The sequence below is a fragment of the Coturnix japonica genome, chromosome Z (genome assembly GCF_054131305.1).
Source record: "Coturnix japonica strain WE chromosome Z, WE-NBRP24, whole genome shotgun sequence".
Taxonomy (NCBI): domain Eukaryota; kingdom Metazoa; phylum Chordata; class Aves; order Galliformes; family Phasianidae; genus Coturnix; species Coturnix japonica.
The window spans coordinates 49,151,879-49,175,046 of NC_140702.1; the positions used below are offsets into that span (position 1 = coordinate 49,151,879).

General features: G+C 38.2%; 1 protein-coding gene across 3 annotated transcripts in view; it reads left to right on the forward strand.

Annotated features, from left to right (window-relative positions):
- Positions 1-23,168, forward strand: part of DOCK8 (dedicator of cytokinesis 8) — a 73,420-nt gene that overhangs the window by 20,342 nt on the left and 29,910 nt on the right. For all 3 annotated transcript variants that reach the window (XM_032441260.2, XM_015848888.3, XM_015848891.3), the window contains 21 exons: positions 141-264; positions 824-1,036; positions 1,521-1,606; positions 2,192-2,258; positions 2,596-2,745; positions 3,418-3,498; positions 4,288-4,447; positions 5,046-5,185; positions 5,560-5,653; positions 6,544-6,706; positions 11,384-11,501; positions 12,667-12,737; positions 13,344-13,482; positions 15,010-15,111; positions 15,813-15,908; positions 16,870-17,104; positions 18,010-18,174; positions 18,657-18,832; positions 20,293-20,388; positions 21,650-21,745; positions 22,486-22,635. In XM_032441260.2, the coding sequence (XP_032297151.2) occupies positions 141-264; positions 824-1,036; positions 1,521-1,606; positions 2,192-2,258; positions 2,596-2,745; positions 3,418-3,498; positions 4,288-4,447; positions 5,046-5,185; positions 5,560-5,653; positions 6,544-6,706; positions 11,384-11,501; positions 12,667-12,737; positions 13,344-13,482; positions 15,010-15,111; positions 15,813-15,908; positions 16,870-17,104; positions 18,010-18,174; positions 18,657-18,832; positions 20,293-20,388; positions 21,650-21,745; positions 22,486-22,635 (2,722 nt within the window). The remainder of the gene's footprint in view (positions 1-140; positions 265-823; positions 1,037-1,520; positions 1,607-2,191; positions 2,259-2,595; positions 2,746-3,417; positions 3,499-4,287; positions 4,448-5,045; positions 5,186-5,559; positions 5,654-6,543; positions 6,707-11,383; positions 11,502-12,666; positions 12,738-13,343; positions 13,483-15,009; positions 15,112-15,812; positions 15,909-16,869; positions 17,105-18,009; positions 18,175-18,656; positions 18,833-20,292; positions 20,389-21,649; positions 21,746-22,485; positions 22,636-23,168) is intronic.

Below are 23,168 nucleotides of genomic sequence, written 5' to 3' on the forward strand. Positions count from 1 at the left end.
CATTTTGTATAGATGTTATGGTGTGCTGTCCTTCTCTGCAATTATGTTTCTAATTGCTTGATTTTTAGTTTTTCTTCTATTTTGTTTTCCCCTAATTCCTTTTTGTTCCATCCTGATGTGCTTGGTTTTCTCTCCAAAAGGAACCAAGGGAACTCAGATATTTGCAGTTTGAAAAATAAAGGATCCCGAAAAGATTTTCACAAGCATCTTCAAAAACAAACATTTGAATCAGAAACTTCAGATTCTAGTGATGCAAGCTATCAGGTATATTTTATTATCTTTGGTAAAAGTTATTAAATATAGTAGCTTCCCTCAAGGGAAGCAAAAGTCCTGGACAAACAGAGATCTCTGCAGCAGGTAGCCCGTCCTTATAGGGAGTTTCTGTCACTATTGTTTGTGGAGTGTGAGGATGCTGGTACAAGGGCTGGTGTGGCTGTGTAATGCCCCTGACACCTCCTGTTCAGGGAAGTATGAGCAACACAGTAGGCCATGTGCTGATGGAGGTCCACCATCTGCCTCCTGCTCCTCAGTGTGGAGTCAGGCTCAGAGAGATTTGAAGAATTACAATGATACCCTGCCAGCAGCTTGCTCTGCTTTGGCTTCTGCCACGTCCACTTTGAAAGTAAACTGCCCTTTCCTTTGTTCCCCATGGACACATATTGGCACAAACTGGAGGATGGTGCTTGCCATCATCTCCCACTTGGTGAGCCCCCTGGCAGGGGTGAAATTAAGGCAGCCTCTGAGAGATAGGCAAGAGAACCCTCATGATGCCCAAGCTACAGCAGGCAGCGAGGAGTTTTGTTGTCCCTTCATTTTCTGACAGGCAGGGCCCAGGCCTGTGCACATTATCCCTGAGGACACCTCCAGGACTGCCCCAGCCTCCTCTGATTTCGATCTGCGCAGCCTGCAGCCGGATCCCCGCCTGGAAAACCTGCTGCGGCATGTCACCGCAGAGGAGTTTGAGAGGCAGAATGAAGAAGCCCGACGAACCAACAGGCATGCTGAGCTCCTTGCCCTCTACCCATCTGTGGATGAGGTGAGCCTGAACGGCTTCTGGCACTCAAGCCATGCTTCACTGGAATGGAGACAGTCTATATCACCGTTAGAAATGTGACTTCTGGCCTGTATACCGGCTTCTTTTGCTTTTGTGTATCTACCTTAAATAATAACACAGTGAAGGTGTGGGCTTCACATGCCTGCCAGCCATCCTGAATGTGCACTCAAGCAGTTGTATCCAGACTCATGGTGTTGCTTGAGGCATTTCTGCCTTCTTTCTATCTAAGTCAGGTCACCTTATGGTAAAATTTTTGTGTCAAAACAAGCCACATTTGTTTGGAAGACACACCAGATGGAGATGAGGTGAGTAGGTATTTGTAAACTTAAATCAGTTTTCTTTCTGACTGAAGAGGTGAGGTGGCTGCTCTGTTTTGTAGCAGTGGCTCAGTTACATCACTTAAATCTGTTATGTAAACATGTAAATTTACAATTATTTTAATTGCATTTGAACTGTTTAATGATAGGAAGATGCAGTGGAAATACGACCAGTGCCAGATCGCCCAAAGGAACACCTGGGCAACAGGATTCTGGTAAAGCTGCAGACTCTGAAGTAAGTGTCCTTACATCCTCCCGGTCTGGCAGGCCTCGGTGACACTTTTCAATTACGCTGTCTCAATTCATGTGAGCATCTTGCCAAGACACACTTACATTGCATGTTTCTTGTTCAACAAGAGTTTACGTGCTTGCTTGTTCTTGCTTTAGTGAAATTTTGGCAGAAAACCATTTATGTCAATGGTTGTGGGAGTTTTTATCTTCTCACAATGAAAATGAGTTGGGGATGAGACTAAGTTATTTGTTATAAATGAACTAGATTGGTCTCCTTTCGTAACAGTGATAAATAGAAAAAACATCAAGAATGGTATGATCGTTTTTAACTGATATCTGAGACCAGCTTTCTGACAAGCTCAGAAAATACATTGCTGGCAGTTTACCTTCTCTTTTTTCCTCTTGAAGTCAGTTAATAAAATGTGCTCACTAAAAAAAGGACAAATACTCCAAACTTTAAGAGAGCCAAGGTCTGGAATACAGTATTTCTCCTCATTTTCTAAGGAAATGCCAGCCTAAAAACCCTTTTGTTTTTTCTTTTACGGGGTCTTAAAAGTAAAATATTAATGAGTGTGTCTTTCCTTAACAGGTTTGATATAGAGATTGAGCCTTTGTTTGCATGCATAGCTCTCTATGATATAAAAGAAAGAAAAAAGGCAAGTGTGCACTACAGCATAAATAAGGAATGGAATAATACTTGTTCATTCATTCATATTTTCAGCTGAATTTTGTTGTAGTGTGAAAATTCTAGGATGTTTAGCTTTTCTTTGTTTCTTTTGTTCAATTTACTCCTTATCTCTTATTTAAAACTTCTAACTCTAAAAATTATTAGAACCGCTCACAAAAATAACTCAACTTTTGCATATGTGCATCTTGATCCAGGTTGCTTCAGTCATGCTATCATATTTTCAGCTGTTTATATTTCCATTTACTTCTTTTGACTAACATTCATTTTTGCATTGCACTACATTTTAAATTCTTTTTCTTTTCAAGATCTCTGAAAATTTCCATTGTGACCTGAACCCTGATTCATTAAGAGCATTCTTGCGTTCTCATACACCCTCCACTGACTTGTCTACTCAGGCAAGATCGGCAGTATTTTCTGTTACTTATCCCTCGTCGGATATATACCTAGTAATAAAGGTACGTTATATTACAGTGGTACTTTCAACACTATTCTTCCTGTTCTGAGCTGTGCCAATTGTCTGAGTATGTGGAGATGAGAAATGTGATTTTTCCCATAGCTTACAGGTATTCTGATAATTTTTGATCATTTGTGTCATCTGTGTACTGGTATCCACTGGTATATCTTGTTCCCAAGCTAAGAAGTTTTATCAGTTATCTTGTATTCTAGTTCAGCTGAGTAAACACACAGCTGATAGGTTTTCCTATCTCTCATAAGAAAAAAATTAATAGAAATAAACAGCTTTAAAATTTTTGAATTGTGTTTCAGTGGAGTTTTTTTTTTTTGGCTTTGGGTTAGTATATTTTGCATATACTTTGCATTGTTCTGTTTGTTTAATTCTGAAACTGACTTTGCCTAAACCATTTCATTTGGAATGTGTTTATTTTCCCGAGTGTGGTGAAAATGCAGCAGTACCTGATAGACAGCTTTGTTATATACATACTTTCTGCTTCATAACTAACAGTAGGGGAAACTTGGAGAAGTTTATTGTACATTACTCTGCAAAGACTGTTGTAAGCATTATTTTTGGTAGATTTGAGTAGATTTTTCCATACTGCTAGAGGAGTAATGTGTTCAGTTTGGAGTGACATTTTTTCTTTATGAGAATCTTATTTTACTGCTTTTTGTAGATAGAAAAAGTTCTTCAGCAAGGAGAAATTGGAGATTGTGCAGAACCCTACATGGTTCTTAAAGAAAATGAAGCTGGCAAGGTAAGTAAACAACCATGAAAAGTGTTTGGATCAAAACATGCATGCAAAGGGAAACAGGAAAAGAGCAAATCTTTTGGAATGGGACAGAACCCAAAGAAGAAGTCAGTTGTTCAATCCGTAGAGCAAGCAATTTGATGTCATGAGCATGCAATTTGACATGAAGAATTCAGAAGAAGACAAAGTGCATTTTTGTTCCTAATCACTTTGGAAATTATTACTGGTTCTGAAGCCTTGAGCTATGAAGTATCTACAGGTAATTAAAGGAGATGACAGTGCAGCATGGAGTTAGCACAAGTATTTGTACCTCAAAGACTTCCTGTTAATTTGATTAGGCAACATGTTGTGGTGTCTGTATGTCAACTTCAATGCAGAAATCTGTAAATAACATGATCTTTGTTTGGGGAATTGTCATTTAGCTTCCCTTGAGTGGACTGAAGATATTTCCTCAAGTCCCATGCCTCTCACTTTCATCAGATTATTTCGATATCTGATGAAGGAGATGGAACTTGCTCATTTAATGATGATTACTCATGCTGGGCACAAGGGTCCCTGCAAAAAGAAATCTGCATTCTCCTTTTCAGTAACAAGAATGAACTAGTTGAAAAGAAACGGGAAGTGAATTTACAAATCAAAACAGCTATGGTGCTGACAGTGCTATAACAGGAAGATGTGAGAGATAAGAATACAAATTATTTACTAAACTGTAAATAAATATTTTCCCTTTTTTCTTTATAATGAAGTTAGAATTACTGATGGCTTTTAAAACATTCATTATTTTTGTTGTCTTAGACAAAAGAAAAGATTGAAAAACTGAAAGCCCAAGCTGAATGCTTTTGTCAACGATTGGGGAAATACAGAATGCCATTCGCCTGGATTCCCATAAGTCTAACTAATTTCTTCAACGTTTCCACACTTGAACGAGAAGTATCTGAGGTCGAAGGTTTGAACGGTACTTATCTAAGTTTTCTGACTATGCTTTGGTGGTTCTGTGCTTAGGAAGCAATGTCATTTGTTTTGTCCTCAAGAACAAATGACCGATTCACGTTTCCTATCTTCTCAGCTTTCCTTTTTACAAACAAAAGTTAATATTCTCACTATTTCACCCCTGCATATGTATTTTTATGTATTCTAAATATTCTTCATTGTTGTAGGCTCAGTTTTAGTTGAACTGGTCTTTACTATCTGGAATCCCTTTGCAATAGAGGGGAATCAAAATATTTATCAGTTTCTAGAGTGTGCAGAAGATGTTTTCAAGCTGCATCCAATGTTGATCGATGTGCTTTGTAACCCATTAATTAAAAATGTGAATAAGTTTGTGTTCTGCAGCAGAAATAATGTCACTCCCACTAGGTGCATCCTAGCATTCCGTTATTTTACATAGTCTGAAATACAGTTAGTGGTAAATACTGATAAAAGCTTAATGTTGTAGGTGCTGGTCTCTGACCTCTGATGTAACTGGGAACTAGTGGATTTCTAGCATATCCTTGTAGCGTTGGCACTGAAGTAGCATAAAACAAGTTCGAATTTTATTTAATTTCTCTTTGAAGGGAAAGGGCCAGCTAGTGAGAAGAGGGCAACACTATTGCAAGCAAGAAGACTCTCTGAGAGAAGTCTCAGCACTGAGGACAATTATCCAGTATCAAACTTCAAAACCGTCTCCCTGACCCTCAACACCTTCTTTAAACAGGTATAGGATGCTTTTTGTTTCTGATTACCTAAGACACTTTTAATGTGTTGTGTGAACTGTGTTGGGAAATTTTATCCGGTGATGTTAGTGGGGTTCAGAAGATAATTGCTGTTGAGTTGACAGTAACTTACCTTGTTCACATGTCTCAAGGTAATCATAGAATGGCCTGGGTTGAAAAGGACCCAAATATCATCCAGTTTCAACCCCCCTGCTATGTACAGGGTCACCAACCACCAGACCAGGCTGCCCAGAGCCACATCCAGCCTGGCCTTGAATGCCTCCAGGGTTGGGGCATCCACAGCCTCCTCAGGCAACCTTTTCTTTATTATGTAGTATTGTTATAAAGATAATGATTTGTGTCTTTCTCCTGGTAGGAAGGAGACAGGCTTAGTGATGAAGATCTGTTCAAATTTTTAGCTGATTTCAAAAGATCATCTTCCTTGCAGAGAAGAATTAAGACTTTACCAGGTACACAATTCATTTTTTATGGAATAGTATACATGTACTTCTCTCCTTTAAATTGTTTTGTAAGCTTCTACTCTAAAATAGAATAAAATTGTTTTTTAAACTACTGTGGAACTTTCTGGATTCCCAGTGTCCTCAGTAAAGTATGGAGATTTGTACTGTGCTTGATATTCTGCAGTAATTTCCCTTTTTCCCCCTAATTTATGGTGTATTTGCTGGGTGCATTTCATGATTATTCAAGCTGATTGAAGACAGAGGTTTTTCCTGCAGTATTTTCCAATGAGTCATATTTCACCTTGCATTTGGATCAGTGTTATCTAAGAAAGTAGAGAAGCAGAGATAGTATTTGGCTACACTCAAACACTTTACAAGCTGCTTTTTACTTTTTCAGGTAAATTACATCTTGAGCTCTTCTGGATTGTAGAAGAACCCCAAAAAACCACAAACGCAGTACAAAGCTTCTTTTGCCTTTGTAGATAATTGCCAGAAATTACAAAAATAGGTTCCCAAAATAGTTTTTGCTTTCCAAAACTTAGAACTGAAATATGATTATACTTTTGGTAGGGTTATCAGTATTAACTCTATAACTGCTGTCTGCAACTGGGCAGACATCCTGTTGGGTGGCATCTACTTTGTCATAGATTAATACAGCAGAATCTGAGTGAAGATGGAGAGAGAACTCTGCTATACACCATCCTTTTTTATTCAGCTTCCAAATAAACTTGTTTTGTATCCTTCTACATGCATATTTTTATTTCATGCAACCTTCAAACCAGAGATCCATTTCTTTCTTTTGCAGTGTTACTGTTTAACCTCATGTATTGTTTTCAGTTTTGATTTATTATACATTTGTTATTTTTATATTCTTTGATGATGTTTTGTGTTTGTTAAAGGAACACTTAAACTGGAGATCTCTCCAGCTCCAGAAAACCTTGGTTATTGTCTGACACCAGAATTACTACCAGTGAAGCCCTTCCCAGAAAATCGTAGTCGTCCTCACAAAGAGATTTTGGAATTCCCAATTAAAGAAGTGTATGTTCCCCATACTACTTATAGGTAAGGATATTATTATTTTTATTAATTCTTAACAACCATTTTCAAAGGTGGTTGTGATTTTATTTCTTTATTTTTTTTTTTCCTTCAAAAATAAAAACTGAGAACAATTGCTGGAGACTATGAGTTAGACTGATTTAATCTTGTTAGCTGCTAGAAGGTAAAATACCCACTGGGTGCTCTATTTAATTATGTAGTTAACTTGTTCCACCCAAAATATTTTTTTAAACCTAGCAGCTCTTATTGACTTGACATAATTGTATAAAATCTTTGTGTTTTTCCAATAGATTTTACCATTATTTTTTAACATTCACAGTTTTGGTACATATTTGTTTGACATTTGAGTCATCTGGTCATCTAGGGAAGTGATGCACTGCTCTGTGTACTTCTTCACTATGAGCAGGACTTGAGGCTCTATCATTTATTTTCTTAAATCCGCTTAAATCTATTTCAGGGAGACCAAAATGCTCAGTAGCAATTCTGAGTGGTCTGATATATCTAAATCTTCATGAGGCAATGAATATCAAAAGAATGTGCCTCAGCACATTTGTACAAGATCCTAGTGCTCCTAAGAAGTGACAGTGGAAATTGGTAATGAGCAATAATTCCGAAGGGATGGATTGTAATGTTGTGGATACTGTGCCCATTTCCTTGGTGAAAGTATGAAAGAAAAACAGTAGTAGCTTTTGTACAATTGAAAGTACATATGTAAATGAACTCAAATAACATTTTTTTTTCTGTAATGGAAAAAACATGGCTGGATTTTAACTTCCCTTTCCATTATTAGGCCTCAGTAAGGCATAGTACTTGTCAACTCCAGGGTGGCAGCCTGGTAGTGTATGAAGATTTGCTTTTGAAAACAAAAAGCAATAGCAACAACTTTGAGTTGCTGATCTAGAAAGGCGCTTTAGTCTCTTTAATTTTGACAAGTGTCAAGTCCTACAGTTAGACACCCTGAATAACAAAGCTACCGTGTTTAATCTTTGCTTTGCCTGAAGCAAATTAAGGTGTCTCCACACTGTCCTCCAGTTGCGAGGTGTCTGTGTTGAATAAATACGCCCACATTAGAAGAAATGCTTGCTGTAGCTCAATGGCTACACTCTTTTTCCAAGAGTTCACACCCAACATGCTCAGCTTCTTCAAGGTTTTTGGGCTCTGTTTTGAATTTCATTCTAAGTAAAAACTGTGGAAACAAAACAGGAACTGTCCTGTCTAGGTAGTAATAATGAAGAGAAGATCAATATAGTATGTTTACCTTAATCTTCACATTAATTAATAAATCAATGATGATAACACAGCTGACATGACAAAAATAGAATTGTACTGTAAAGTGTAAATCGTTAATACCTCATTCAACCCTGAAAACAGATTTTAGATACATTGGGGAAATGAGGAACAAATGTGAGAGTGCTAGATTTTGTTTTGACAGCTTTGTTATTACAGCTATATTTGGAGCCAGAAAGTCATCTTTGCTTAGCTCTCTCCAAGATGAATACTGCTGTAAGCCTGAGAAGAAGCTCCCCTCTGCAAAGTAATTCTGAGCTTGAACACATCTGGATATATAGTGATTTATGTTATTTATTCCCTTTTGTCTAACCTGAGACATATAACCACCCTGTTTCCATAAAGCTATGTGCTAACTTTCAGTCAGCTGTGATAACGCGCCAATGTGCTGCTGTTGGTTTAATGTTTCCTAATTTTTGACTGTAAGTCTACAAACCAGTTCTATTGACCAGTGCTATGGATTTAGATACAAAAAGAATCCAAAATTAGTAAATATTTAGTTAGTTAGTTAGTTATTAAAATGTTACTTTGAATGTAGATGAGATGGACGGTTGGACTAGATGATCTTATAGGTCCTTTCCAACCTTGTGATTCTGTGATTCTATTATTTATATATGTAAATGTATTTGAATAACAGAACACTGAAAACTTTTAAAAATACAGTTTGGTAAGATCTTGTTGGCATAATAGTAGCTCTGCACATGCCTAGACAAATACTAATGAAACATCTACTTTCAGTTTGTTGCCTGGATGTTTAAAAGAGATGCAAAAAACTCATTTACTTTTCTTCTTTGTTTGTTTCCTTGTTTCTCTTTTATGCTTAACATTGCAATAGTCAATATCTGATGAATATGTACTCATTTATGTCCTTTAACAATATTTCAACTCAGGATTTATTAATTAATTAAGAATTAAGGAAGTGAGGGTATTGCTTCACAGTGGGTTAGTATGGCAAAAGGCTGCAGAAGTCATCAGAAGGGGGTCTAGTCCTCTTGAATTTAATATTGGAGAAGTTTTGTGTTTTAACTTCTGAAAAAGATAATGTGAAGTAGGCTTTTGTGGGTCAAAAGGTTTTCTACATTTATTCAGCAGAAAATTATTATGATGGGAGATAGATTATTTTGTGCGTTCTTTTTATGATTCGTAACATCTCAGTTATTTGTCTGTGGTTTTGGTTTTCAAATACATTATGTGGTTGACTACTTTTTTGTAACATTTGATGTATGAAGTAACGATGAGGCTTTTCAATTATGTACATAGATTGAAGGTCAATTCAGAGAGAATGCTGTTAAGATTTTAGTCTGATTTGACTCTAAGCTCTTTACAACATTTAAATTTAGAAAGAACTAATTTTCTGTAGTAATTTAATGTGATTTGAACAGGAATCTGATTTTATGAGCCGACCTACCACTCAGTTTACCTGTAAAATTTTAATGCTCTGACTACAAACTTTGTAGAATATCTGTTTTTTCATGTCAACAATAATGGACAAATTAAAATAGCCTTTTACCTCACAGTCCCTGTGCTGGGTCAGCCTCAGATCCAGAGAAGCAGACTGAATTAGTGCTTCCCCTCAGAATCCTGTTACTGTGTGGAACTCTTATGCTGGCTTGGTGTTGGATATTCTGTCGTGGCTTTTGTAGACCCATATTGATTCTTGAATAGCTTTTTTGCTTCTTGTGAAAGCATCTGCCTGCATCTGGAGGTACTTTCTGTAGAGGGAATAAGAGGAGAAATTCAGTCACACCAGCATTAATCACAGACAGCAGCTGCTGTGGCATGTTGTTTGTAGACTTCCACTCAGCACTGAGCCTTAAGGGGAACATGTGGCCTCCTGGGGCTTAGCACATCCTGAGGGCCATGCTAACAGCTGCATGGAAGTGTTCAGGCTCTCAGGCTGTCAGAGGGAACCGGTGATGTCAGGAAGAAGCATGCTAGTCACCAAAAGATCTGCTGTGTATGCCTGTCCCTATGGCAGTGTGAAGAAACCTCTTTTGATCATCTCCCCAGCTTCCTGCTTTTAGAGTTGTTCATCACTTTCATCACTGCCTGATACTCAGAGTCAGGGTTTACTTCTGTTCTTCCTCAGCTCTGATGGGTTTAATGCGCATGTAAGCAAGGTCCCTAAAACTGCTTGAGCATAAATGGCACAAGCTTTACCTCTTCTGTACGGTGCTCACTGGAATAATGCTTCTTTGGTTGTGTAGTCAGCAAGGAGCTCGCTGTGATGTTTGCATATTTTTCATCCAAAGTCACATGTAAATGTAAAAATCAGTGCTTAGGGACATTACGGGGATTTGTGACGTCTCTTGCTGGGCTGCAGATTAATGAAGCAATGGCTGGATTATGCAGCGTCCCCTATGTGTATTTCTTCATCTCTGACAGATGTAATATTGATAATATCCTTCATTTAATATGTCATCCCCCCTAACATAATTCAGTGGAGGTTACCAATATATTTCTCACCTTCACTTAGTTTTTCCTAATATTTTCTTGGAGAGAATTTGCTAGAGCTGAAAGTGCATTTAAGGAGGTTAGGGAAGAAAGTACATTAGTGTGGCAGGCAAGAGTACTGTGTAGAACAAAAGGATAACAATAGGCACTTAAACAGACTTAATCATGATTCCAGAAGGTGCACAGACTGTGTTTAGCTGAAATCTCAGACCTGCCACAGTCTTCAACATAGAAAAAAACCTGTATTTACATTTGCATTGTTCTATTGGAATGAGCCTTGAAATTAGAAGACCATTTGTGCCCCACAAAAATTATAGGTTCTTTTTCAGTTTAGTTGTTTACCCATGTATAGAAGCTACTAAATATCTAGTAAATGGCAACATATGATGTATTTAAAAGAATTACTAAAAAAATTAGTTCAGAAACTCATTTCTAGTTAGCTTCTAGAGATAGAGGTTAAAATTTGCTTGTTTCCATTTAATCATCAACACTGCTTTTCAATTTACATAATCTAGAAAAGCAAGCTATAACCTAGGACTGTATGTTGGTGGGTTCATTTCCTAGTTTCCTTGTTTTTGTCACCTCTGCTTTCAAAACCTGATTCTTCATAGCTGAGAAAGGAGCTGCTTTCTTGAGAGGCTTCTGCTTTTCATTACACTAAGCAAAGATATTATTTCATTTTACATACACCTGAAAAAGTGGGAGCTAGGAAGACAGCCTTTTCAAATGTATTTACCATATGAGAAACCCTCAACGCAGGATGTTTTATGTCACAAGAAGAACTTGCATTTTCCTTGAGAACTTGGGTAAAAGAGTTTTCCAGCTTTAACTCTCTGGATGATACAGAAGAACAGGGACAGAAATCAGCAAAATGCTAATGTGTGCACTTCATTTTGAAAGGCTTACTACTTAGCTGCTTTTTCCTATTTCTTTTTCTTCCAGAAATCTCCTCTTTGTCTACCCCCAGAGGCTGAATTTTGCTAACCGACCAGCTTCTGCAAGAAACATTACCATCAAGATCCAGTTTATGTGTGGTGAAGACCCATCCTGTGCAATGCCGGTAATAAACACTGAGCATATGTAGGAAGCTGTTACTCAGGTGCAGTCCTGAGGAACCTCTTGAAGAGACAACTTACTATTTACTCCACACTGTCAAAGTGGGACCTTAAGAGAGCTGACATCAGAAAGCTTGTGAAAGCCTGTAGGCATCAGCCCCATAGCACTAGCCCTGTAGGCACTGACTTCAGCTTGTGTTTTGGTGGAAATTTTCAGAGTATGTCACTGGATTTTTGAGAATGAGATTGAGATACCACCTTCTGTGATTTTAGTTGTGTTAAAAATGAGTTTAAATACTACTTTGAAGAACTTTACCCCAAGAATTTGTTGTCTCGAGGACTAGTCAACCTTTTTGAGTGTGCTGACGCTGTACAGTGCACACTTTACAGTGTCATGTTCCTTACTCCAGATGCACGCTGGAACCGAAATCAGAGCATAAGCACAATCTTTTCCTAGGCCTTATTTTCTTTCACTGCTGATGCTGTGCCATGTGAATATAACACTTAAGTTTTATGTATAGCTACATGGCTGTTTTTTTGTTGTTGTTTTTTAAATTGTGCTCATCTCACTGTTAGGTTTTGATGAATGCTTGGGGTAAAGTCAGTTTATCTGGCATCGCTGTGTACTATGAGTTTCACCTCAGTACATACAGGCTTCTGCTGTGCAGGTTCCCTGGTCTCAGTTCATCAATCTGAGACCCTTTAAAGTTACAGCATTCCAGCACCTTTTCATGGAGGCTAAAGAGACTCAAATACTGCTGAATGTAAAGGAGCTGTGGATCTCTAAGGTGAGGTGGGGTGATTCTCACCCTACATAAGCAGGATAGAACTGAAAAATGAACTTCTCAAAAAAAATTAATTCATCATTTAACATGTGATTAAAAGCAATATGATAATCCACAGGAGGCTTGTTGCAACTGCATTCCTGCAGTTTCTAACTTTTGAGTTACTGATGAATGTAAAGTAAGATGCCTCTGATCCATCTTTGTGGTGTTTTGTGTTGTGTGTTGTGTGAGGAAGATGCGTGCTAATAACACTTCTGTATCAACATGCTAACATCAAATTGAAGGATCATTATCCGCCTTTATAATGCTGTCTTAAAACTGACACAGAATGAAAACAGTTAAATGTTTTAGATCTGACTGTATTCACTTTTATTTTTTAATGCAGGTAATTTTTGGAAAATCCTCAGGTCCAGAATTTGTGCAAGAGATATATACAGCTGTCACATATCATAACAAGTAAGCGTTGTTGTTATTCTTGCGATGTATTAAGCATGACCCCGTTACGTAATTCTCAGCCAATATTAGTTACTCAAAGTATGATGGTAATAAGCTATTTTAGACTTCTACATTTTATGAGTATTTGTCAGTACCTAATTTTGATTACTACATGCATTTGCATAAGAAAATGCTTTTCTTTAAATACTTGTCAAGAGTATTATCTGCCTGAAGATGAAGGAACAGGAGCAGGAAGCAGCAGCTTTGTAAAAGCATTCACCTTGATTATTCATGGATCCAAAAGAACTGAAGGGACTCTCTCCTATGAATACGAACTCAAACTTTAGGTTTTATACAGTAACTATGCTGAAACCACAAATTAAAATTGAATGGTTTTAAAATTGAGGAGGTGGATGATACTGAAGTATTCTGGCAAAGTACACTTTGCATCAAACTTTTCCTGATTCAGGACTGTAGATATGTGTCTACAGATGTACATACTTCACCTGCATGACTTATCTCAAGGCTGTTTTTAGGATCTATACATTTCTTATAACCATAGCATCTGGGAGCCTGCTGACAAATATGCCTTCTGCTCTGAAATATGCATGGCATTTTTTTAAACAGGTCTCCTGACTTTTATGAAGAAGTAAAAATTAAACTGCCAGCAAAACTCACAGAGAAACACCATCTATTGTTCACTTTCTATCATATCAGCTGCCAGCCAAAGCAAGGAGCATCTGTGGAAACTGTCGTTGGGTATTCAGTAAGTGATATAAATGTGTGTATGTATGGGACATGGAGGGCAGAAGAGAAGCTAGATGTCTGGATATGTATCCCATGCAGATAGTTCTCTGCTTATCAAGGATTTTGCCACACATTCCCTTTCTGGTTATGGTAATATGTCATAACAAGTAAAAGGCTATAGTATCAATTCAAAGATACTGCAGGGCATGTTCATGCACCTGCTAAATGTACAGGCATAATACATTCATATGCAGTTTGTGCTGTTACATCCTATCTTTTTAACTTTACATTGGTAAGCATATTTGAAGTTGGTGAATTCACCGAAAGCACAGTAATTAAGTATATACCTACATACTTGCAACAGCGATGCTTTATTGTACAGCTCTTAATTGTTAAATTCTGAAAAGAAAAAAGGCAATTAACTGTTATTTACTGTTATCTAACATGTTCACACATGATGTAACATTTAACATACTATTTTGAATTGTTTAATATGGCATATTGTTTACATAAAAACTGTCCTTTACCCTTGTTAAAATCAAAAGCCACAAAAATATCAAGACACTAGAACTCAATTATCTTAAGTTCACTTATCTTCATGTTGAAACCAGTATGTTTCAGCTTAAGAAACACATATTGTAGCATATTGTCATTTTTCTTTAAATATTTTGAACTGGAGAGATTTTAGAATAAGAAGAAAGCGTACGTGATAACAATACTTCAGATGTGAAAAAGTTCTAGTGCTGTTGAACCATGGAGCCATACAAATGCTATCTGTCTGTTCCTGCTATGAGGTTTGTATGCTCTTGATTCCAGTACCATTTATCCTCTCAAGCAGGCATTCTTTTATGGATAGATGCCACAAATGCTTACTCTCTTAAACATGATATGTTTTTGCCCTGTGTTACTCCACAGCCTCTTTCAGATTTAAACAAGAGCAAAAAGTATGTCCAGATGTCATTACAGAGTTCTGATGGGTCATGGCCTTAATTCTCAGGGTAGCAGTGTCCAAAATGTTCAATTTGTCGATAGCAAAACTTGAACTCTGTTGATTTACTTCTCAAAACTTCAGAATCACTTGGGTTAGAAGGGATCTTAAAGATCACCCAGTTACAGCCTCCTGCTGTGAGCCAAGTTGCCAGCCCCAGATCAGGCTTCTCAGGGCCCCATCCAGCCTGGCCATGAACACATCCAGGGGTGGGATAAAAAAAAAAAAGATCAATCTATTCAGATTTAGTTATTTTTCAAATAAAAGCATGGAACCTATTAAGTCCTTCTGATAGGATTTATTAGAAAAACATATGTCACACATGAAAAGCTCTCTGTTTTCAAAAGGGTTTGTTTGTAAAGCAGTCTTGAACATTTTTCTACAGTAGCTATCAGTGAATTTAAAATGCAAAGAAATTACTGTTTAATGGATTGGAGCAGAGAAACTCAGGTCAATATCTCATTTCTTGTTCTGTTGGCTATACATAACAGATTAGATAAATAGCTCTAATCATATATAGTCATGAATATTGCTGCATTTTCTCTTCATCTGTTTCAGTGGCTGCCAATTCTGTTAAATGATCGTCTTCAAACAGGACATTATTGTCTTCCTGTTGCACTGGATAAGCTGCCGTTCAACTATTCAATTCATTCTCCTGAGGTAACAAAGAAAATTATGAAAAGACAATGTTTTTGCAATGTAGAACATCATGAGTATTTTACAATCCAACATAGCTATCTGTTTTTGGACTGTTTCCCGTTTCTGTATTTAAAAGGATAAAACTCTACAGAAAAATGTCATTGTTTCTTTCACTGGTGTTATTATGTATTGTTAAATTGTGTTTTTTAAAGTTATTAATTCAGTAATCCTTGTAAATTGTCTAACCAATGATACATTTGTTTAGAAATTGTCAGACTCATAATTTGCTTTCTTTCACAAGATGATTTGCTCATTTTTTGTGGCAGTGTGGGAAGGAAGGTTACATAGATTCAGCTGCTGCTACTAGACCTCTGAGCTAATACGGCGAGTAGAAAACTGCCTCTGTCTTTAAACTGTACCATGTCACTAAGGAGTGCCTTTGGCATGCATTAGCTGTGAACTTCTAATCACGGAAGATGCAAATTCACACTGTCTATTCTAGGCATCCAGATGAAGTACTCCAAATTTCTCTCTTTAAGGAATGAAATTCTCTTCATCTGGCCTATGAGAATAAAATTTTTGACACCTGGTGATGGTCCTTTGTGCTGCACTTAGTTAGATAACCTAAAGTGAATAGCATTATGATCTTAGAGACCCATTTAAGCAGGCTTTATGTTGGATCATTAAAAGACAGTGATTCCCGTAATTCTTTTTTATTACAGAAAGTTCCAGCACAGACACCACCTATCAAATGGGTTGAAGGACACAAAGGTGTTTTCAATATTGAAGTGCAGGCTGTTTCATCTGTTCACACCCAGGTAATGCATCAAAGCCACACACAACTGTAGTTTCATTTCACAGAATATTCATTTGCCCATTCTGACTGAGGAGGTTTATGAACTGGAGATGTTTAAGCCCTCACAGGTTTGAAAACAAATGAAAAGTTCCTACTGTCTTACAGCTGTGGAAAGAACCTGATTATTTTCAGTGAATAAAATCCACTGATATGAGTTCACGAATAAGCACTCTAAGCAGCTAGTTTTCAAACAAGTATGTAACAACTGAAGGAAAGCACTGCATCTCCCCTCCCTCGAGGGCTGGCTAGGCTGCCAAGACACTCCACACAGATGGCAGCCCAGCCATCCATGCCAAATGATGTAGGGATACTAACTTAATGCTGAAAGAGAACTTTGGGATCTAAGATTCTGATATCTCAATTCCCATTTTTATTGGGGTCTGAAGCAAACAGCTTTATTTTGTTCCTGGTATTTCATAATGTCTCTTTCATCATCTTGTTCTGGTTAACTCTGATAGCTACATGCAATCAAATGGAAATCCTGTGACTGAAGCAAGACCATCCCTAGTATGTAGCTGGAAGTGAGACTCTTAGATGCAGGTGGCAGAGACACTACAGTATCACAGAATTCCTCAGGTTGGAAAAGACCTTAATGAGTATAATAATTAAAAGACTGTAGACCTCTGATGTGAGTTCTAGACCTCAGAGTTCTATCAAAGAATAAGCAGTATAATTTACTGCATACTTCAGCTTTTCTGCTTTTAATCTGATTTAACCACAGTCTGAATCTGAGCCAGCTGAAAAGGAGCAAACAAAACATTTTGACAGTTGACTTAGAAATTGGTCTTCAGAGCTATCTGCCTCTGTAAGCCAGGAGCGTATAAGTATTTTCTCTCTCCATCAGATGGGAATCAAGCTTTGCTTATCAAGTAGCAGTCTGAATTGTATCAGTTTTGTTAACTGTGAGTGCACCCTGTTTGCAGGACAATCACTTGGAGAAGTTCTTCACTCTGTGCCATTCTTTGGAAAGTCAAGTGACCTTCCCCATTCGCCTAATGGACCAGAAGATCACTGAGGCTACACTGGAACATGAACTGAAACTCAGCATTATCTGTTTGAATTCTTCACGACTTGAACCTCTTGTTTTATTTTTACATCTGGTTCTAGATAAACTTTTCCAACTGGCCGTACAGCCTATGGTCATAGCTGGCCAGACAGGTATTTAATGGTCCTTTACTTATTTTCCTTACTTCTGCAAGCAAACTAGAGATATGGAGAAGTTTGCCAAATGTCCAGGGTCACATTTACTCTTTGGGTAGTCCAGAAGTAGCTGGGCTTCTCTGGACACAGTTTCACTGCACAGTTTAATCAGATCTGATGAAACTGTTTGTCCTCCTCTTCCCTGCACAAATAAACTCTGAGAGTCCCTTTAGATCTTAATAGTTACTTATCTGGAGATATAAGTAATAAGCAGGATGGTGGTTTAACTGCTTTGTGGGGAAAACAATTTAAATAACTGTTCAACGGCTGATATTGATGATTGTACTACATCCTCCCAAATATCTTTAGTCAGAATTGGGTGGAAACAAAAAGAGGATGTTGTCATGCACAGCCATGTTTTTCTGTTACTGAAGCTGCCAGCTGCCCGTTACCTATGTTAAATGTGGAAGGAAGGCATACTTGAAGACAGTGGTGCAGCTGATTTCCTAATTAATTTTGGTAGCCAGTATTTGTCATCCACTAAAATATTAGAACAAGAGACTGGTATCTTGTATAGTTCTGTCAGCTGGAGAAGAATCAACATTATTGTCCTTCAAGCAAATATTTTTTAGGAAGTACCTGAAGACTACTAGAAATTGTCATGAATGGTTGGGGTCTGCTTTTACATAGCACCATGTGGTGAAGTAGTAGTGACTGGGTTGAAAGTGAGCCTGCTGAAGATAGGTTATTGGTTTAGGTAGACTTTGTATCTGGCCCACTGTAGCTGTTGCTGTCAGCAGCTGTTAATCTGTTAAGGAGTGATTTAAAGCGCTTACAAATTAGTTATGATTATAAGGAATGCCATGATATAATTATGTTATTTCCTTCAGGGCTGAGACTAATTTTTGCCTTTTGTTTCACAGCCAACTTCTCTCAGTTCGCTTTTGAATCTGTGGTTGCAATAGTGAACAGTCTCCACAACAGCAAAAACCTGAGCAAAGATCAGCATGGGAGGAACTGCCTCCTGGCATCATATGTCTACTATGTATTTCGCCTGCCAGACCCTCAAAAAGAAGTGCCAAAACTAGGTAATACCAGTGCAGTAATTGCAAAAAAAAATCTTTTATCTCGATACACACTACTTATCGTCGTGCTTTTGAGACATAGACAAGTAGCCTTTAAAACAGCAAATCAGAACTTCTTGTACCCAGACTGCATAACTTTCAAACATAGCACTGCTTTGGCTCATGAATCTTGTCTTAATCTACAGCAGATTGAGAAGAGTTGATAAAGGGAAGAAAGAGCTACTGCAGCAGTACTACTGCTCAGAAAGCCCTCAGGCTTTCACTACTGCATGCACTGTCAGTTTATGTGCTGTAGAATCCCAAAACACCTGTACCTTGTTATTCAGTGCCTATATAATTTAACAGAGCAGTTGGTGATGAGATTTTTGTAAGCTCTGTGCTTTTCCTACTACTGATGCTGTGCAGCACTGAGCTGGCTCGAATGTCATGTTTGTCTCATGTTACTATGTCCTTCAGTCTCAGTTCAAACATCTCCCCATGGTCAGGTGCAGGGGGCAGTGCCACTCTGACGGAGTCTCGTTATTACACATTTGGGCGCACTTCTGCAGTGTCCGTCGGGAGTAAACTCCTGCAGAGCCGAGTGATAAGCTGCAGCAATCCTGACATCACGGTTACACAGACAGCTGCTGATGAAGAGGTCAAAAACATCATGTCGTCTAAGGTAAGAGAAAGAAGTCAAGTATCTGAGAAGTGTATGAGCCAAAACCAGGTCTAGGAATCTAGTTTTTTTTCTTTGAAGGCTGGACTTGCTTCTTGTGAACACACTATATGTATCACCAGAAACATTCACTGTTTGTCTAATTTGGCAGTACATGTTACATTCTCTTTGCTAAATTCTGATGTACTTTTCAGTAAGAAAGTAAGAGGTAACAACTCTGACTGAGTCTGAGGATTAGGCACTACATGGATGGACTTACTTATTCAAGGTGCCCCACTCTTCTGTTCACCCTTGAGATTTAGGTTCTTTTTACATTATTTCCTAGAGCATTCAGGGGGAGCTGATCTAACAGCAGAGCAGAGTTAGTGTCAGAAAAGACTGCCAGTCTACACTGAGAACAGGCTTGCTTGCTTTCTGAAAGGGATAAAGAGCCCTTGGGAGGGAAATTGATTTCCTAAAATACACTGATAATTTATTCCGGTTCCTTCTATTTCTTTTTATTGCTATTTTTTATTCACAGGGCCTGCTTAGTGGTAAAAAACGTCCAGTTTTGAAAAATAGTAATTAGGCAGCATACATAATGGCAGTCCTGTGATTTGACATTGTCTACAGTACAGAACATGTATAGGTTTTGTATGAGTCTTTATAGACAGTAAACTCAGCCATGAAGTGAAACACAAACTTCTCAAGCACTTCAGAAACATTTTAGTTTTGTGTGTGTGTGTTTTTTTTCCCCACTGAATAATCATGGTTTAATTTCCTAAACTAAAGAAGAACTAGTAAAGTGCACAGAATTTGCTGGTCTGTTTGATTTGTTTGTATATATATTCACCCACAGCAATTTTAATAATGGAGATTTGATCTACCTTTATGAATTTCATTCTGATGTACTGTGTCCTTAAAAAAAGAAAAAGGAAAAAAAAGAAAAAAGAAAAAAGAAAAAATCTCAGGGTGGATTTGTTTCTTTGTTTGTTTTAAATTAATACACAATGAAAACATTTGGTATCACAGCTTTATCACACTGATAAATTAAAAGTTCATAATGCTTAGGCAACTGCTGACTCACTGCCTTTTAATTGGCATTACTCTTAATGAAATGAATAATCACAGATAGTAGGTAATTTAGGATGCAGAACTACCAAGTAAACTCTAATGACAGTTACCTTGAGAGGGTGAATTTTAGTTTCCAAGACACGGCTGTGGTGCTAAAATCGGGCACATGATGGCAGCGTTGGCATTTGCGGTCTCTCGCATCTACCAAATTCAGGTGGTCTCTGGCTTTTTCTGGGGAAGGAAACGGGGATGGGGAGGAGGGGAGAGAAAGACACCTAAAACAGGTTTGGGTGAACATCTGTATTTACCTTCCAAGAAAACACTTATTTGATTTTTAATCTGTTAATTAGCTGAGGCTATGTGTTAATGTATGTGTATGTGTGTGTGTGCTTCTCCTGGCTGCTCTCCAGCCTGCAGATCACAACTCCAGTCGGATGTCGTTTTACATTGAAGGAACAAATGACATGCCAGGTGTTTGTGCAAACCCAAGATCATCCGGTAAAAAGGTAGGCTAATACAGAATGTGAGAGTGACTGATTTACAGAACATGGAGCCTCCACTAGCAATGCTTGTAATTAGCATGAAATGAGGAGAGGGACAACAAAGTAACAACCAGTTTTATTGAACAGAGTTCGTGATGGAATTTTAAATCTATGGGTAAATATTGCCCAAACGTTTCTGACTCTGCTCTGAAATCTTTAAATTCTTTTTCTGGGACAGATTTAGACAAGTAGCAGCCTGCCTGTACCCTCCATTTGCTCTCTTTCTCAGGGTATTATGAATTCTGTGTTTTTTCACTGCTGTTTCCTTCTGGATACCTGCCTTTACATGTTGCAGTAAATTGCATTCAGATATATTTGCCATTTCTTTCTTCTACAAGGAGTATTTTACTTTTCCCTTTTTGTAGCATGTACAATCAAGAAGTTCTCCTTATTCTGAGTCTGTATTCCCAAACAGCTTTTTAACAACATAAAACATATCGTAGCAAATAACTAAGTCCTCCAGAGCTGTATCTTGTGTTTGGCACTGATCAGCAGGAGTGGCTTTGGATGAAGAATCCGGGCTGAAACTCTACAGTGAGAAGTCTAGAATCTGTGTTGCAGTTGAGAGGCACTTTCTTATTTCTGTTTATTGATTTGAATTAGGCCAAAAAACATAAGGGTTTATACCAGTTCTGAATCTTGGCTAGGTTTATGTCTCCTATTAAATGTAAATAGGCTTAGAGATTTCACTATCTTTATTGTTTGTATCAGGAACAGAGAATATATGTTATGATATGTAGTTAGTCCAGATTTGAATTTTCTCGAAGTTTAGGTTACTGGGACTAGGAGTCTTATGGTTGCACATCACAGAGAGTATGGCCTCTATCTACACACCTCTGTGTAAACTCTGCTGTGATTTTTGTTGTGTTCTTCTTTCCCACCACAGAAATAATATTCTGAGCTCTCTCAGGAGGGACAGGAGCATGTGACTGTTCACTGTCAGGCACACATGCAATACTCTGAGGATAGACCAAAGGCATTTTTAGTTGAGGTGTCCCGGGTTCTGGATCTACAGCAGAATGAGTCCTAAAGCCCATAGTGCTATTCCTCATTTGTCATTTTAGTCAGATACACTTTTTTCCTGCAAGGCTGTCCAGATGTTCCTGTCTAGCAGCTTGCTCTCCATTATGAGAGCTGTTAAAGGTGTAAGTGTTGGAAGTTGGTTTAAACTGAAAGATGAGTTGGATGGAAGACCATTTCTGAATACTTTGTGTTTATTACCTAGCATTTCCATGAGGAGCTGGCGCTACAGATGGTGGTCAGCACGGGTATGGTGAGAGAGGCTGTCTTCAAGTATGCCTGGTTCTTCTTTGAGCTCCTGGTAAGATTTATCAGTGATGTTTTGTAGCAAATTGATAGTGAAATGCAGGCACAGATTTAGCTGGACTATAATGTCTTCAGCTAACCAACCCCAGCTGTGATAAGAAATTCCAGATAATGGAAGCACAACTGAAGAATTCTTTGTATGCACCCCAATTCCTTGCTGAGAGGTTATGACAGTTAAATCCCACACCAACTATATGCTCAGTGGTACACAGCTTGCATGGAAGTCTGGGTGACAGACATCTCTCCTTTTCTGTGAATACCTGCTCCTGTCTCTTTTCCTTTGTTAATAACATATGTACAGTAGCAAGGCTACCCAAGGTCAGTATCACAGAGCCTTGAAGTGACTGGTGTCACTGCAAACATTTTGTTGACATACTGGTTTCCACTGGAAGCATATATACAACACAAGGGACCAAAGAGTAGGAATTAGTTCCAGAAATGTCCTTTCCTGACTGTTATCACAAAAGGCAGAAGCTACAAGTAGCAGGGGTAGGGTGAGGGTGATCTGAGCCACAGTACTGAGCATGAACATGAGCTGGACTACCTGTGTTCAAACCCTAGGCTCTTTGATGTCCTTGCCAATAAAGGTGGGAGTTATCAAGGGACTCTGAGAAAGATAAGAGTGATGATGTTGAGGAAAAAACAGGTGGAAACTCTTGTTCTATGGACTAACTTAAATAAGAGTTTTATCTCCACTTTGTTATATTTTTCTCTTTTTTCTTCATTGCTTTGCAGGTAAAAAGCATGGCTCAGTATGTCCACAGTATAGAGAAGCAAGACAGTGTACGAAGAAGCCGGTTCTCTGACCGTTTCAAAGATGATATTACCACTATAGTTAACGTGGTTACTTCTGAGATTGCTGCACTTCTAGTCAAACCCCAGAAGGTAAAAGCATGAAAAAAAGCACTGTGGATACCACATCACACTGAGGTTTTTTTTTTATTTCATTGCACTTTCAGGAACATCACTGGAATTAGAGTAAAACTGAGGCTGTAGTCTCGCAGAGATTATAAGTGAGAGCTGTGACTGCGAGGGACAGTCTTGTGCCCTCCTAGCAGAGTTTGTTTTTGTTTAGAGTGAGGCGAGTGTGGGAGGGAATTCCCTTACCCTGAAATAGGAAAGGCTGAACTCTGTCTTTCAGTAGCTGTGCTGTCTTATGCCAGGCTGTCTAAGGCATCGGACTGCACCTATGTGTAGCATATTCCTTTAATCTCCCTTTCCTATTATACTCATTCCTGCTGCTCAGCATTTTTCCCCACATTTGACTTCCCTGACTGCAGTATGAAGGCCGTGTTCTTCTTATAAACCCCAGCAATGAGATATCTAACCCCAGATCTTTCTAAAGGCACACCGGCCACATGAAACACAAAGACAAGAGAAAAACACTAAATCCTATGTAATTCTTTCTCCTGGTGTAT